The following is a 19,459-nucleotide window of genomic DNA, read 5'->3' as shown; positions in this document are numbered from 1 at the left end:
TAATAAAAGTATGTGATATGATGATTTTTTAGTTGTAGCTTCTAATACACAACTAAAACAAAAGTAGGCAAAGAATCGGAGCAATATTTTTTCTTGTTGTAAAACAGGTCACAAATTAATTTAAGGATATGATTTTTGGTTTATAGTTGTCCAAAATCTTTTTAATTTAAATATAATAATTATTACGTATTAATATGGAATATGTATATAAAATAATTTTATTTTTGTAAATAATTTGTTTCCTTAATCAATAGATCCTTATAAAAAAATTAAAAAAAAAAAAAAAAAACTAAGGACACACTAGAAGATGACAAGTGCCATTGTTGGTGTGTCTTTTAGTATATAGTTAAGTTATGATTAATGATTATTGATTGTTTAAGATTTCCAAAAATTGAAATAGAGTAATTAAAAAATACAACACACAGAAGGAAAGTGGAACAAGTAATAAAATATGGAGGGAGTATAATTGGTCAAAATTATTGTGCAGTATCACTTGGCATTTACATTTTTACAACGGTTGTAAAAAATCTTTTCTGGGTCATCGAGATCGGATGTCATTAAAAATTAAAGAGTTTAAGTAATTAAGTACAAACGACACATTGAATTGTAACAAGGGTTGCATTCAACAAATCCTACTACTCAGTTGTGATCAGCACAAGGTTTAAGGTACAACAACACATTGATGAGGATCATTTGGTATCATATATTTTCTTCGTTCCTTAGTAATTGATATTGTCAAACTGGCAATATATATATGAGTTTGACCACTTGTAGACACCTAGAATGTCTCCCAGCTTGTTGAAACCCAATGATAAGTAAAACCTTTTACTGTCATCTGGTCCGAGTTATGTGTTGGATCAAAGGAACACTTGAGTCTTGCTTAGAAGTCCAAACCATTTCCATTTCCTATCATTTCATAATCTATTTTAGCCATTTCAATAGCCCTAACACTTTTCCTAGTCCAAAATCCAATACATACTTTAGTCCAATTTTTCAATTCCTTTTCATAGCTGCAACCCAAAACTGAGCAAATATGATTTTTGTGCCCATAATTTTTATGCAAATCTTACATGATTGGATAGACCTTGAAATAATCTTTCCAATAACATATCATAAGCCCAATCGACAAAGATGTGAACGAAATGCCCAAACTCGGTTGGATTAGAAAGTAGACTTTTATCACTTTCTAACAATATATTATTTACTTTAATCTGAGTTATCACAAAAATCAGGTTTCTGGCGCGACACACCAAAACTAGCGTGTCACGCCAAACATTGCCACGCCGTGCCATCTTGCCAAGCGGAAATTTTTTTATGACGCATTAGCTTTCCCGCAAATTCTATCCTTTATTCCGACTTCATGTCTATAAATACCACAACCTTTCGAGGGTTACGGGCAAAGTTGAGCACCATTTTGACTCTCAATTTCTCTGTAATTCTCTCTTTTCTTAATCTTTTGGCATTCTAACCTTTCACCATTCTTCCTCTTAGTGTTCCTAGACATCAATACTACACTCGAAACTCTGTCGGCAGTCCACGACATGAAAGGTTGACTATACACTACAAGAATCAAGCTTATTTGCGAGGGATCGGCTTCTACGAACCTAAAATTCCGTCACAAAAATTAAAATTTCCATTGGAAATAATTCCATCAGAAATTTTTAGTTCCAACGGAATTTCTGTTGAAAATTTCCGACGGATCCTTTTTCCATCGAAAATGATAATTCCGACAGAATAATTCCATCGGAAATTATCTTCTAACGGAATTATTCCATCAGAAATTATCATCCGACGGAATTAAATCTGTCGGAAAATATTGAATTTAAAAAGAAAAAAAAAAGGAAGACATTTCAGCATAATCCCTCAATTGAAACCAAATATATATATATATATATATATAGAGAGAGAGAGGGGGGGGGGGGTTAGGGAAGACCACCAACACCATCGCAACTCCATCGTCATCGTCCTCTGATCCGTCACCGTCGCTGATCTTCCATCGTCATCGCCTCCCCGCACCACGGTAAGAATATTCTCCTATCTTTTTCACCCTTTTTTTAAACCCTAACTTACTCCACAGCCACACCTGCATCGGCGCCATCCTTTCAAACCACCATCAACCGCCGCCGGTAAGTGTGATTCCTCCATTGGTTTTCTTAAATTTAATTTCAAACTATTTAATTACAAACCCTAATTCTTTTTTAATTAAGTTTTTTAATTTAATTATTTGTAGGTCTTTAAGATTCAATTAGTTTGATTACCAAAAAAGAAGTTCAAATTCAAAGGTTAGTGGCTAATTTTCTTTTATTTAGGCATGTATGTTAGTTTAATATTGGTATATACTTGTATGTTACTTTAGATTTATGTATGTTAATTTTTTAATTAAGTATGCCTGTTAGTTTGATTACCAACATTAAAAAATTTTACCAACATTAATTATGTATGTTAATTTTTAATTAAGTATGTATGTTAATTTTAATGTATGTAATCAATTAGTTTAATTACCATCACCACCGACACATGCACCTTCCCTAATTAAGGTAATCAATTAGTTTAATTACCTCACACGTGAAGCCGCCGCACCTAACCCACCTCTGGCGCACCTCCTCCTCTGCCCTCAACCACCAAAACCCACCCACCTCCCTTTTCCCCGGCCCTTATCTGCCTGCTACCCCTTTCCCCATGGCCACCAAAACAACCACCCTTCCCCAAAAACAACCATCAAAATTACCCACCAGCGGCCGATATTGGGGCTGAGTGGTAGATTTCAACCCTAAACAAGCCGATTTCGCCTATCAGTGACTGATTTCGTGGCCGTTTTGGTGGGGAATTGACAGACGGCGGTATGGCTAGGGGTGTTCGCGGTATGGTTTGGTGTGGTTTAGATCCTAATACGTACAAAAAAATTCAAGGGTAAAATTTTTGTTATAAAATGGTAACTTTTATAGTATAAAAAGGTAACTTTAAATATTTTTAGGTTAAATTTAAGCCGTCTTAAAATAACTTAATGAAAATCCGCCTTACTCAATAATTTGTGATCAAAATCTATTAACCTATACTAAAAGCAAATCCTTCCATGACACTTGTCATTACCTTATAAACAAATTTCTCGCCTTTTCCGCTTCTCTCTTTTCTTTTTTTCTCTTTTTATTTTTATTTTTGGTTGCAAAATCTTTAAGTAAACCATTTATGTATTACCCTTATAAAAAATTCTTCCCACTTTGAAAATCACATTCCATATATACCCAAATGAAATAAGAAAAATTAACAACAAACGTCCTACTATTACTGATCTTCTTTAAAAGGGTCTACCTATTAATTAACTTTGGACAAACCCAACTATACTTATGTTTTCTCAAAACAGCCTAGTATGACTTGTTACCTGTTGAACCGTTAAAATTTTTAATTAAAAAAATATTTTCAATTTTTTCCCCATTACGCTGCCATAACCACTACAACTTCGTCCTCCTAGTCTCCACAACATAACCATCAGTCAACCACTTGAATTTCCTCCACCACCATTTTTCTTCTGACTCCCATTCTTTCTATCTCTCCACTACTTCCCATCCATAATAGAGATGGCAATGGATCGGGTTCGGATCGGGTGGAGCTTCACCCGCATCCATCCATCATTCCAATCGCTTCATCCACATCCATCCATCATCCGCTTCACCCATCATCCGTATCCGTCCATCCATCATCTGCGGATGAAACGGGTGGATCGGGTGACTAATGGATGAACATTTTATGAAAAAAATTCGCATAAAATTTAATTTATGGTTATTTATACCATAAGTTATTATTGTTTTTTAAATAAAAAGGAAGCACTAACTACATATTCTTTGAAAAAATTATTTTGCAACAAATAAAGTATTTTTATTGTATTTTTTCAAAAAAAAAATATTTTAATTTTATATTTTAAATTTTTAAAATTAAAATTCTTAGATTAAAAATCTTTATATATGTTAAACGGGTGGGTGGATGATTAGCGGGTGAAAAAATCATCATCCACATTCGATCCGACCCATCATCCACTTCATTCTTCACCTGCTTTTCATCCATTTATTTCGGGTTTTCGTCCATTTATTTTAAGCGGGTGGATCTGGTTAGCGGATATCCATCTAATATTGTCATCCCTAATCCACAACACTCAAGCCATCTCAAACTGGCAACCAACGTTTCCACTATCCCACAACCATGGCCAATTGATGGCTACTCATCTTCTCTCTCTTTCCTTAACCTCCACTTCTATATATCATATATGGCCATCAATTTCTCTAGGCAAAGGTTGATAAGGTTATTGTGTTGGGGGCATTATGGTGGCGTCACTAACATGGGCAGGTGGGTTGTTGTAGGGTTGAGTTGGTGCCTTGGTGGCTTTGAAAAGGTTATTAATGGGGTTTATTATAGCAATGTTGCCGATGGGTAGGTTCTTGGTGACAATTTTGTGGTGGTTGAATGGGTGGGTTTTTTAAAACTTACTATGGAGATGGATGGGTTAATCGGTCTGGGTTGGTGGTTTTGTGGGTGGAATTGCCTTGATGGTGGGGGTTTATTAATTGGTAGGGGACGTGGGGTGGTTGTGGCAATATTTAATCCATTACAATGCAGATTTTGCTCATGTATTACATAAATTGGTAGATAATTAATAACTACGTAAATTCCTATTGCATAATTTAACTTGTAGTCTAATCCGACGATTGTTGCTTGCCACTATGCATATTGGATTGATTTATGCAATAATTTTAAGATTTATAAAGTTGCAACAATTTTAAGAGAAGAAGAAAAAATTGCAACATTAAAGGGAGGTTTTATTGAAATCAAAAAGAAAGGGGAAATTTTTTATTTTTGTAAATACAAGGTCACGTGATATACACGTGACATATTTTACCTACAATAGCAACTCAGATACAGGCTGGGTCCACGCGTGTGAACTACACAAAATAGTTGCATCCAAAGTTAATCAAAAGGTTGACCCTTTTAAAGAAGACTAGTAATAGTTGGGATCTTTCTTGTTAATTTTTCCCAACGAAATATTTGTGAATATCTCTTATATACTTTATATTGTGTAAACAACTGTGCATTGTACGGAATTTTAACCTAGTTTCTTACTTAAAAAAAAGTAGACACCCATTTTTCTTCCAATGTTAAAAAAATAATATATATATATATATATATATATATATATATATATATATATATATATATATATATATATATATATATATATATATATATATATATATATATATATATATATATATATATATATCATTGTTACTCCGTAGAAGAATATCCCAACCGATAATCCGTACACAATAGTTGCGCCTAGTTGCCTACTGCATAAATAATCGACCCACAAGCCTCGGCGATAGTTGTAAACTCTGATTTTATGAATATATTTGTTCTTGTCAAAAAAAAAAAAAAAAAAGCGCCTCGACGATATGGCGCCACAAAAAACACAACTGCACAGAGTTGTCATACGCAATTACGCATACCCTACTTAATCGCTGTTGAAATTTTTATCGTAAATACGACATCTGAGAGAATGGACTTCAATTGAGAGTTGTGGCAAACCTTGGTTCTTTAATTTTATATATTGTGCTACTAGCTCTAGCATACATTACGTCGTACTCGTACTTTTCAATTTTGAGTTGTGGCAAACTACCGTCCTTTCATTTTGCTGCTACAATTTTATAATTTTCGATTTATGGCTTTATGATTCCATCCTACATTCCGCAGCATTTAGGTAGAACATTAATTATTTTGTCTTTTAGCTATCAATTAGACAATTACTCATATTCGTACTCGTAGTATGAATTTTAGATAAACTTTTCAATTAATCTTCTTTTCGAAATAGTTTTACTCCGTATGTTTTTTTTGTCTAGATATATTTGTCAACCATATACTTTAACAATTAATAGCTTTAATTATAATTTTATAAAAATTAAAACAATAACAATATTTTGAAAATATATATTGCGATTAACTCACGTGGTTAAGGTACATAAGAACAGAATATAATATACGTAATCCTTAAATAGACTTTCTAGTATAAGAGCTATATTGTTTATCATTTTCCTAGTATAAGAAGTAAAATTGATGCAATTATATTGAGAAACGGATAAAGTACGAATTACATGTTCAACACCTTACTAATTTGAGTAATTTCGAATATTCTCTCTATAATCACATTATCCCTTATCGCCACAGTTAGTTGTGAAACAAGTAAGTATACTCGAATGTCTTTATGTTTGTCCCAATGACCCAATTTGAATACTTCGTACTACGTATTTGATTTGAGTGAGAGTTAGATGAAAAACATGGTCATTTGACATGTTGAAGAAGTCAAATAATATGGGATTTTTTTAACAATTATCACCAAAAATTGTTAGTGTTTTAGTAATTATTATCTACAGTTTTTTGTTTTTTGTTTTTTTTTTTTTTTTTTTTTTTTTTTTTGTATTTTACCACCTACTATTTTTAAAAAATAAAATTTCCCGCTTGATTGCCTACATAACGTCATTGTGGGCCCCACCGACGAATTTTTTTCAATTTAATTCCCTTTTCCAACCTTGTTCTTCGATTTTTTGAATTGCAAATCCAAATTATGCAAACAAAGCACTAAATTAGGTACCTAATTTATAAAATTGGGGTTAACTATAAGATGGTGTTCATCATTTAGGGTTTTGAAATGAAATTAGGAGTTTGTTATTTAGTGATTAATTTATGAAATTAGGACTAGTTTGCATCGATTTAACGTATTATGTCTTCAATTAGTACCAAAATCGATATTATCGTTAAGAAATTATTACTAATTATTGATATGAAAAATTAGGGTTCATATGTATTTTAGGGATATTTTAAAATCAAACGTTTTTCCAAATTATGATTTACAATCCTAAATTGAGCATATATATTAGTTCTATATAGAGTTAATTAATGTAAATAATGCTTAATTTGAAAAATTATCTCAGTTTGAAAAATTTCCCAAATTTGGGATAAACCCTAAATGAAGAACAACAAATTATAATTGACACATATTAGTGACCTAATTATGTTCGTGTGATCTTGAATTATGTTAAACCGGCTACTAAATGCTTTTCCCTCATCAAATTTTAATTTATATTGAAAAAAAAAATCATTGAACATGAGAATCGAGGAAGAAGAAGGCATGATGACGTCATGTATGAGGGCTTGGGAAATCTAGTGGGAAATTTTCATGTTTTTAAAAATAATAGTTGGTAAATTACAAAAACACAACAACAAAAAAAAAACTATAAGTGGTAATTACTAAAACGACAACAATAGTAGGTGGTTATTTCCAAAAAAATCCAATAATATAAGAAAAACATTATTAAATAAAGAGTGATTTTTCACCTTTTTTACTAGAGAAAAGATCGAGTGATTTTTCTGGATGTATAAAAAATACTTCATATTAAACTCAATCTTCAAATTACAAAATTCACAAATTATGCAAGTTAACTGAATAAGAGCAATGATATATAATTCTCTATCTGGATGTGCAAGGTAACTAAATATTTTAAGGTGGTCAAAATATTTTTATACTAAATTAGTCTCGTGCGATACATGATTTTGATAAATAATTTTGTTATATTGTCACAATTACAACGTTATCGGCCGAACTAATTAGATATTAATTAATACTTTAAATTTTCAAATTATAAAATGAATAGTGAAATAGATGACCAAAAATCTAATATATATAAATAAAGTAAGCATTTTTGGAGAGCATTCGGAGCGCCACGTAAGAAATATACTTATTTCGACCAATAAGAAGAAAGATTTTTATTTTATTTTTGAATCAAAAAATTATGTCGCCACCTAGATAAAAGTAACGAATTAGATTTGATATACCTAAAATTTTAATGTCATGTGGATTATAATCCACAAATTAAATTATTTTAATGAAAAAAATAAAGTAAAAATACAGGAAAAGATAAATTTATTAATTCAATACTATGAGTATAAGAAATCCAAAAAAAATATACTAAGAAATATTTAAATGATAAATGCTTATAATAAAATTTGATACCTATCATTATAAGATAAATTTTGATAGTATTTATGATAAGAAATACAAATTGTTCATTAATTATAATTAAATTAAAGTTTGTGATACCTACCATTATAAATTGACACATCATACGGCACAAAAAAAATTTCGTATCAATAAAAAATCCTATCAAGCGAATTTTATGTAATAATTTTGTGTTAATTTTTGGTCATCAATGGTCGGACAATTTTTAGCTTAATTTTTAAAATCCTATGTTTAAATTAGTATTTCTAATTATTACTTACATTGTATTAATTTGGGATACTCAACGATTATATGTTTATGTTTTTTTTACATGCAGTTCTAACACATCATATGACACAAATAAAATTTCGTATCAATACAACCCCATCAAGCAAATTTTGTGTTAGTAATTTTGTCTTAGTTTTAGGTCATCAATGTCCGAGTAATTTTTAAAATCTTATGTTTAAATTTATATTTGTAATTATTAGTTACATTGTATTTATTTAGGATGCTTGACGATTATTTGTTTATGTAATGCCATACGATTAGATGTTGTATACTTAATATATAGACGACTTTGGTTATTTTTGGAGATGATGAAAAAATTCTAATGCATAGATTTGATTTTATATCGCAACAATTTTTCATTTATTGATAAATATATTGATTTATTTTATATAAATGTAAAGATTTAATTTATATCAATTTCAGTTTGGCTAACATTTCATGGTTCAATTTATCCATTGAAGTAGTAGGTTGGTTGTGGACGAGGTTGGTGATTCTATCGAAATAAAAGATATTGTAAAACAATGAATAATGATTTAGGATTTAAATTATTAAAAATTTATCATTTCACATTAAAGATTTTAAATAAAGAAAATATATCATATTTACATTTTATTTATATTTAATAAATTCATTATAAAAAAAATAAATATTAAACTTTTGTAATTTTGTCTGAAATTATTAAATACAATAGCATTTGGCGCACCACATAAGCAAAGGTATATATTCGACCAATTAAAAGCTAGATTTCTATTTTATTTCGAAATTAAAAAATTCCTTTTCCACCTAAACAAAAGTGACGAATGAGATTTAAGAATTTTGCCACGTAAGTAAAAACAACAAATATTGATTTATTAGGATTTAATTTATTTAAAAAACTAAAAATTATCTTGTAAAATCATCTTTAGATATATGATTTATATACCTACTATTATAAGATAAATTTTGATAGTGTTTATGATAAGAAATAAAAATTATTCCTTAATTATAATTAAATTAAAATTTGTGACATTTACCATTATAAGTTAACGTATCATATGACACCAACAAAATTTCGTATCAATACAAAACCAAACCAAGCAAATTTTGTGTCAGTTTTACTAGGTCATCAATGGCTAAGTAATTCTTAGCCTAATTTTTAAAACCCATGTTTAAATGTATATTTGTGATTATTGTTTAAATTGTGTTTATTTGGGATACTTAATGATTATATATTTATGTTTTTTTTTACTGAATTTTGTTTTTACATGCAGATCTAATTTAAATAGAGAATTATATTCGAGCAAAAATCTTTGGAATATCATAGTATGAGTTTCTCGCCTGATAATCCTATTGGATGAGGAGGTATTATATCTTTATAAAGCGTTTACATTTATTAAATCTTTTAATGGAACTTTTAGTTTTTATCAATTAATTTCATGATTAAAACAAATTTTTTGTGATTTAGGCAACTTAATTAAGTTATAAAATTAACTTAATTTTTTATTTTTAATTACAGGGTGATTACGTTCATGCCTCAATCAAGTCAACTTTGTTTTATAATTTTGTTCAAAATTGATTGAAGGAAAAGTTTACTCCATTAGATATTTTTCCAGTCATTACAAATAAGAAGCAATATCTCACGCATTGTCAGCGACAACAAAATAATGATTCGATTTTCCAAAATACTATTGTTTGGGTGATTGGGGACAATGAAAAAATTCCAATGCATAGATTTAATTTTGTATAATTACAATTTTTAGATTAATTTTACAACAATTATTCACTTTCTGGTAAATATTTTAATTTATTTTATAAGACTATAAAGATTAATTTTATATAAATTTTTATTTTTGCAAACATGCTCTATTTATCCACTTTTATTAGATGGAAGAGATATGGGTGTGAACAAAGTTGGTGATCCTATCGAAATTTTTTTTAATACAAATTTTTTTACATCGAAATATTAGATCTAATAACTATTATTTTAAATGTTCTTATCAAAATATTTATTAGGAGAATAAATTACATAAAACTAATAAAAAATTATCCTTAACAAACAATAGCAAAGTAATCAAAAATATTATGAGTATGATCTAATTACAAAAATTATTTTTATGAGATTTTATGTATTAAAAACCGTGAGATATCAGAAATTTATTATAAAAATAAAATAAAAATTATCTTATGAAATTAATGGTTTTATCTACATACCCAATTAATAAGATGTTTTTTTCATAAAAAAAATTTAAAACTTATAACGCAATAAAAAACTTTACCTTCTTTAAACATTTTATGTCTAAAAAATTGAAAAGATAGATAATTTGTTAGAGATCAAGAGATCACAAGAAATATACAAAATGATATATAGATTTGAGAGTTTAATTTCAAGTATAAAAAACAACGAATAATGATTTGGGATTTAAATTATTTTAAAAATAAAAAATTATTATCTTTTCACATTAAAGATTTTATCCTAATATGTAATCAATGAAATATCATATTTACAATTTTTTTTTTGAAAGATATCATATTATTGTCATATAACTAATAACAACAATACGAAAATGTTATATTTTAGCCGATGAAAAATAGAATTGCTATTTATTTAGAATCTAAGATTTTGTATTAATTATAAAAGTAAAATCAGCGCGTTTTTTGTGGCTTGCCATATCGTGTAACCCCTGACCGTTCGAGTAACCCCTGATCAATCGAGTAACCCTTGACCAAGTAATCTTAACCACACGATGGCCAACCACACATGAAACTTTGTGAAATAAAATATTATCTTTTTTATATTAGGAATTTTATCAGATATATATATTAGGAAGTTTATCAGATATATATATTTAGTAAATATTTTATCTGAAATAAATACAAACAAGTCGTGTATCGAACGAGTTTCATCCAGTGATAATAATAATAAACCAATCATGAAATCATTAGTTTAAACTTTTTGCTAAATTGACACCCTAACCCCGTCCAAAAAAAATAAAATTACTCTGATATTCAATATGAACCAACCCTAGGCTTAAAAGTCTCATGCGTATTATCCTTAAATATCTTTCAATCTATCATTCTATAATACAAGTAGGTAGTAAATAAAACTGTGTATTTGAAACATACGTATCAATACGCATATAATGCCAGCTCATCTGTTTTTTTTTTCTTTAATAGTAATGCACGAACAATTTAGCCGTATATAGAAACCAAAGGAATCAGGGAAATTAAGAACATATCAAATGAACTGTTCATCTTTATTGAAAAAAGTGATACTCCACAGTGGCACAATTATGTCAGATTAATAGATTATTGACGGAAGTTATAGTTGGTAATGGTGGACCAATGATTCACACATTTGTGGTCATTGTGGCAATGTCGTCGTCCACATTTTGTACAAAACGGCTAGAGAAAATAGTTATAATGGTGTGTATTCAGAGTCGTGGCAAGTTAGAGATCTCTCTTTGCATTTTGCATTAAATACTTCCTCCGTTTTTAAATACTTGCTTTACTTTTTATTTCCGACCGTTTTTAAATATTTGTTTCATTTCCTTGTTTTAAAAACTTTTACAATATTTAATTTATTTCTCTTAACTAGTGGACTCAACATAATCATATTTTATTAATTTCATATTTTCTTTTCTCCAATTCTCTCAACTACTTTTGCTTTTTATAATTTTTAATTCCTCCACCCACCCCACTACCTCCATATTATAATTACTTTCTTCAATTTCTCCTAAAACTCCGCGTATGGAGAAATGGAGCAACCATTTAAAAATGGAGGGAGTACAAGTTTAGAAGTTTCTTGTACTCAATCAACTTACAATATCAATATATCAATCCTATGTTCTGTAATACTTCGTAACTAATACAGTGTACAATTTAACATTCTGTATTATTTAAATATTGTATATTTGTATGTAGATTATTTTCATTATAGAGAGTGTTGCAATTAAAAAAAAAAATCAAAAGTAGAAAATGTTGCAATCAAATAAAAATAGAGGGAAATACTACTTTTAATTTAGTTTTTCTTTTACTATTTTTTTTTTCTCTAAAAAAATAAAAATTAAATATTAGCACGTACTGTATAAGTTATTTTAAAATGAATTTCTGAAGATAGTACTTTTGTTTGGCTCTCACTTCTTGGCTAGGGGCTAATTGTATTAAATTGATTAGCCGACTTATTTGAGCGTGTGTTACAACTTACAAGAAATAATTATTATTGCAAAATAAAATTAATAATTTTTTAATATATATAGCATTTCAAGACTTTCACAAATTTTTATAAGTGGTTGGCCACACAGTGTGGTCAGTTATCATGGGATTACTTAGTCGGAGTTACGGGGGTTACTTCGTCAGTGTTATAGGAATTCCACGGTCGGTGTTACAAGGGTTACACGGTCAATGTTATAGGGGTTACATTGTTATTTTACAAGCGGTTACATGGTATGGCCAACCACACACACGCACTACAAGACTTTTAGTTGATGAATATAATTAGTATTATAGGTGTAAGAAATAAGATATGTTTAATAAAAATATTTGTTAATGACGTGTTTAATTATAATTTGTAAAGGAAATGCTGTATACCTTATTTTTTAATTTTATAACGTACTCTAGACATTTCAAGTATGTTCATTCTAATTAATACTGTATAATGTTTCCTCCCAAATCTTCCATTATGTTTGGGTCTATCCACTGCACACATCATGTGTGATGAACAACCCACAACTTTGCAAAAACATTACTCTAAAATTATTATTGTGTCTACTTTCCCATGCATTGCTAACAAATGTCAGTAGCCGCCTCGCTCAGATATACCATAATTTTGCATGTGGAGTAAGAAATAAAGAAGAAAGATTGTTCAGATTGTGTGATCTAAAAAAATTGAGACAATAATATACAAGTATTGAAGTAAAATTTAATTAAATACATTTTCTGCTTTCAAATATTCGTACTTGTAGTAATCCTTTTAGATTTACACTGCTTGATCATATCTTACAGAAATTTTTTACTAATTTATGGAATGCAAATGTTAACAAGTAATGAGTAAAATAATGTTTTTGAATAGTAAAAAAATTCATTAATAAAAAGTCATACGACATCTACAAAAGATATTCGATTTTAACAAATATATAAGATATTGAATCAAATAAAAATTTTCTGTACAAAAACTACGATCGTCGAGTAGATCTTGCACTGTGGAACATCTTCCGCTAATACCGCTGGTAAATATAGCCTTGTTGGAGAGACAATCTAACAATCCTTGGTAGCCACGATGATGTTTTCCTTTTGATTCATTCATCCGATTGTATTTGAAAGCTTGATAACCCTTGCGACCTCGCATAATTTTTCACCAACGAAATAATTCCATGACAATCCATTATATCTAATATCATGGATTTAAACCTAAAAAAATTCTCCCCGAAAAAGAGGAGATAAACCTCGTATTTCGAATGAGGTCGAAAAAACCCTTGTCTTTCGAAAGAGATCGGAAAGTCTTTCTCTGGAGGGAGAAAATTTCTCCCAAAAGGAGGAAGCATTATTATAAACCTAAAAAAAACTTTTAAAGAAACAAGGATTCGAGCTTTCCACCGGTTAAAATCGATGGAAGCCTCTTCAAAAAAACAACAATTGAGGCTGGAGGAGAGAGGAGAGGTTTTTTTAATAGATACGGCATATAATGTTAGCTAAACACCATTTAATCGGTACTTATATTATATATCATAATATCATCTTTTTACTTCTTATTAATAGATTATTAAAACTTTATGAATCATCTTTACCCAAAGTATTGCAACTTTGAAACAAAACAAGTATGAAAATTGAGGCAATTTTAAAATAATGAATAGATCATGAAGTAAATTCTGTCGTTACATATATTTGTTCGATCTCTATATTATTGTCTCGACCTTTTATTTCATAAATAAGAAAACTGTCTTATTGTTATAGTTCCAGTTAGATCCGAATTAACATAATAGCATATCATATCATATCATATCATATCACTAATAAATAAAGCCCGTCTCGCAGCTAGTCGACGAAACAACGACACTTGACATTCCAGTTTTTTGCCATGTGTCGCATTACGTAGGCAACAATAGGTTTTATTGTCAAATATATGATGCTAAGTAAGCGATTTTTGGATAACTTTTTTAAGATGAAATTGTTGTATAGAGTTTTATTATTGATATACTTCTAATATTTCATATATACAAAATTAATCCTTACTTTAAATAAATATCCTATAACTCGATTCTATTTTCATTATAAAATTCGTTTTAAAAAGTTCTTCAAAAAAAGATCCATTTATAATATATTTAATTTATTAAAAAAATTAATAGAGAATTAGTAAAATTAAGTTTTAATTAGTAAAAATAATTTTAGTTTAAATTCAATAAAAATAATTTCAAATCTATAATAACATAGATATCTTATTTTATAGTATTTAAATAACCCGTTCAAAAAAAAAATTTGAATAATCCTTTTTGATAAATTAAATATATATTTTTTTAAAAAGTACACTATCATATCATATCACTAATAAATAAAGTCGATCTAGCTGCCAGGTCACAAAACAACGACACTTGGCATTCCAGTTTTTTGCCAAGTGTCAAGCCACGTAGGCAACAAATAGATATTATTGTGATTAGATTAGATGTCACGGTAGATTAGATTGGATAGATTTGTTAGTTTAGGATAAAACCAGTATACATAAAATAATTTATAATTCTTTTGAATAAAATTTATAATAACACGTTTATATATTCATTTTATATGTTATATTTGCGGGTTTTTATCATGTTTTCTACATACTTTTAATCTTTTAGAGCTATTAGTCTTTATATTTCGATATTGCTCTCCTTGGTTTGTTTTATTTTGATTTTTGTAGGAATTGGGCTAGATTTGCTAGAGGTTTGCTTTGATCGTGATTCGACTTGTTAAAGGGAGAAATTTACATACAATAATGGACATGGCAGCCACCTCCACGGCTTGCCTGTGGGCGTACAACTCTCTCCACGGCCATCCTGTGGCCAACTCGTTTTCATATGGCAAAGAGCAGCTACGACAGCCTTCTCCACGGCCTGCCTGTGGTCGAACACGGCTCTCCACAGCCTACCCGTGGTGGCTCCTAATTGCTGCGTTTTAGGCCCTTAATTATGTTAATTTGGAGTCCTAAGCCCACTAAAATTCCTAGGATATATATAGACTAATAACAAGATAGAAAAGGGGGACTTTTATCATCACAATTATTCCAATTTATACGTTGGTTTTTCTTCTTGTTCTTCCAACTTTGTTCCATTGAAGATTAATTCAAGTTCTCCATTTATTCAAGTATTTCTTCTTCTCTTTATTTCTTATTATTATTGTTATAATGTTTTCTTTTGTTAATTATTTCGTTTATTTAATCAACATGTGTGAGTAGTTTTATAATCTAGGATTAGGTTGAACCCTAATATGGATTAATATGTTGTTTGGTTCTCAATCCTATATCTAATTAATTTATAATTCCTCTTTATTAGGGTTGGTTTTATTATCAATGATTAACTAGAAATAGTATTATTGAATGTGATTAGGTTTACAATGAAAGTTGATTCTTAATCGATTTTAGAACCCTAATTAAAAGTAAGAATCTTTATGCATGAAAATAGCTAATTATTCTTGCTAGGACTTATTGGATGTCGTTCTTAATGTCTTTAATATGTATGACTCCATGAAAATAGGTATGATTGCATATTAGGGAAGCTATTAGTTGATCGAAAGAAACTCTTAGTATTTGTTGTAGGGAGCACCCGTCCTGTGGAATATCTATTGATTTGATTGTGGAAAAGGGATTATTTTGACGTATTGATCTATATTAGTGGGGATTCCTAATTCTAGGTGTTTTTAGTTTATATTAATCTTCGTGTTAATTTGTTTTCTTAATATTCCGTAGTTAGTAGTTAATACTCTTCATCTTTGAATTTGTTACTTGCTTAGTAATAACTTGAGTCTAGATAGTTTAGGTGAACCATAGTCTCTGTGGGATCGACCCTGACTTACCCTGCTACATAATTAGGAGGTCTATTTAGGTATTATTTTTGTTAAGTGTGCGACCGCCTATCAAAGTTTGGCGCCGTTGCCGGGGACTAACGGTTTCATTAGATTATTTGTGATTCGTTTTTGCTAGGCTTATTTCGTTGCTTCGGCTATTTTCTCTTGTGTTTTTTTATACTCTTTCTCTAGTTTTCTTGTTGCATGCCCACACGAAGTTCAGGTTCGGAAGATCTAGTACCTTTTGATTATGAAATCGAAGCAACCGCAAGAAGACGGGCAGGTAGAAGAAGAAGGAGAAATCAATCCAATAGAAACATGGTAGACCAACCAACGAAATCCCTTTTGGAGTACGGTATTACTGATACGACTACCGGAATCCTTTCTAGCATCGTAAGACCACCTGTGACGGCTCAGCACTTCGAGCTCAAGCCGCAATTCATACAGTTCATCTCCAATGATTCATTCGCAGGGCTACCACATGATTGCCCAGTAAGTCATATTGATAGCTTTTTGGAGAAATGTGATACCATGAAGATGAATGGTGTTACAGACGATGCTCTTAGACTTCGCCTTTTTCCTTTTTCATTACGGGATAGGGCGAAGGAATGGCTGAGAGATGAAGGTTCTGGCTCATTTGACACATGGGACAAATTGGTGAAGGCTTTCCTAGTCAAGTTCTTAGGACAGGAAAAGACTGCAAGGTTGAGAAACGAGTTATCCACTTTCAGGCAGTCAGATGATGAGTTCCTATATGACGCATGGAGGAGATTCAAGCGTTTGCAGAGACAATGCCCTCACCATGGTATTCCTGAATGGATGTTGATCCAAACTTTCTACAATGGCCTAACTCATGAGTTCCGAATCTACATTGGTGCTGCATCTGGGGGCTCTCTCTTGACAAAGAACCCCACTGAAGCAAAGGAGCTTATAGAGAAGATGGCAGCCAACGATAATTATCATCCAGGAGGCCGAAACACTTTGAAAAAGGGAGGTAAACTTGATGTTGATGCCTTAACTATGCTAACCAGTTCTGTGCAGGCACTAACAAGCAGGTTTGATAAGTTCCAAGCTGGAACCTCTACTAGCCCACAAGAGTTGTGTCAATTGTGTAATGTGCAGGGTCATATTGCACCAGATTGCTCGCAGATTTCGCAGAATACAGAGGACATGTCAATCGAGCAGGCCAATGCTTTCTACTCCTCTAACCCCAAAAGGCCCTATGACCCCTATTCCAACACCTATAATGAAGGATGGAAACACCATCCTAACTTTTCATACAAGAATACCCAAGCACAACAAAATCCACTTCAACCCAACAACTACAACCAACCACCACCTGGCTTCCAACAAAGACCACCCAACACCCAACAACCAATGCAACCACAACCTCAGAAATCTAGCCTTGAAATAACTTAAGAGAGCTTTATAACCGCAACAAATAGTGCCATCCAACACCAAAATAGCTCTATCCAACAGTTGCATGCCCAGAGTAAACTCATGGAAAACCAAATAAGCCAACTTGCCAATCAAGTTAGCCAATCTTTAAAGATTCCAGGAACTTTTCCGGGCCAGACAGAACAACCTCAAAAAGGCCAAATGAATGTTGTTACCCTGAGGAGTGGAAAGCAATTGGAAGATCCTCCTACCAAGGAGCCATCAAAGGAGGTCGTTGAAGAAGCAGGTGCAAGTGAGAAGGAAGTTGACAACTCTAGGGTCGAGGATGAATCAAAGGAAGCACCACCAAAGCCACTTGCTTCGTATGTGCCTAAGGTTCCTTTTCCTCAAAGGTTAGCCCAAGCTAAACTTGAGAAAAAGTTCAGTAAGTTTCTTGATATTCTTAAAAAGCTTCATATTAACATTCCATTTTTAGATGCCATATCTGAGATGCCTTCTTATGCAAAATTCTTAAAAGATATGCTATCTAACAAGAAAAAGTTAGAAGAGAATACTACAGTTTCTTTGAATGCAGAGTGTAGTGCTATTTTGCAGAACACTCTCCCTAAGAAATTAGGAGATCCAGGTAGCTATTCGATTCCAGTGAAGCTTGGGGATATCGAAATCAACAGAGCATTGTGCGATCTTGGTGCAAGTGTGAGCCTCATGCCACTGTCCATATGTAAGAAGCTGCAAATGGGTGAACTCAAACCCACACGCATATCCCAAGAACTTGCAGACAGGTCAGTGAAGTTTCCTTTGGGTGTACTTGAGGATGTACCTCTTCGTGTAGGTAAGTTTTTCATACCCTGTGATTTTGTTGTGATGGAGATGGATGAAGATGTGAATGTTCCAATTATACTTGGTAGACCTTTCTTAGCTACTGCAGGTGCAATTATTGATATGAAGAAAGGTAAGATTACTTTTGAAGTAGGTGATGAGAAATTGGAATACTCACTTTTGAATGTTATGGGTGCTCCCTCTATGGGAGATACTGTTTGTCAGGTTGATGTGCTCGATGAGCTACAAGGTGAGCAACTCCCTCTGAATCAAAAAGATGATGCCCTTGAGCAAGTGCTAATAGGGAAGGAAGATGATGATGGAGATTGGGAATCAAGAGAGTATGTCAGGCTGCTTGAAGAAGCAAAGGCCGACCCGAGCGTGAATCCAATCAGAGAGACACTGAATGTAATGAGTATTGGGGAGAGTACTAAGCCTCCCGAGGTAGAGTTGAAACCCCTTCCCTCTAACTTAAAGTATGCATATCTTGGTCCAAACAATTCATACCCTGTTATTGTTAATCCTGAACCCAAGGACACAGAATTGGAGCAACTGCTCAATGTTCTGAAAACATATAAAAGTGTTATTGGGTACACCATTGATGATATCAAGGGTATTAATCCTTCTTTCTGTATGCATAAAATCATTCTTGAAAACGATCATGCCTCTTCTGTAGAACCTCAAAGAAGACTTAATCCAAATATGATGGAGGTAGTGAAAAAAGAGATTCTGAAATTGCTTGCTGCAGGAATAATCTACCCTATCTCTGATAGCAAGTGGGTTAGCCCTGTACAAGTAGTACCAAAGAAGGGAGGTATGACCGTTGTCAAGAATGACAAGGGTGAGCCAGTCGCCACTAGGACTGTTACAGGATGGCGAATGTGTATAGATTATAGAAAATTGAAT

At 31.2% G+C, this 19,459-nt stretch overlaps 1 protein-coding gene across 1 annotated transcript; it reads left to right on the top strand.

Moving 5' to 3' along the window:
* The first annotated feature begins 16,654 nt into the window (after positions 1 to 16,654).
* LOC110713084 lies at positions 16,655 to 17,755 on the top strand. Its single transcript, XM_021891548.1, has one exon. It carries the CDS (start codon positions 16,655 to 16,657, stop codon positions 17,753 to 17,755), a length of 1,101 nt encoding a protein of 366 aa, XP_021747240.1.
* Positions 17,756 to 19,459: the final 1,704 nt, after the last annotated feature.

Source organism: Chenopodium quinoa, unplaced genomic scaffold (assembly GCF_001683475.1).
Source record: "Chenopodium quinoa cultivar QQ74 unplaced genomic scaffold, ASM168347v1, whole genome shotgun sequence".
In the NCBI taxonomy this organism is placed as follows: domain Eukaryota; kingdom Viridiplantae; phylum Streptophyta; class Magnoliopsida; order Caryophyllales; family Amaranthaceae; genus Chenopodium; species Chenopodium quinoa.
This window is presented reverse-complemented; position numbering and strand designations above follow the sequence as displayed.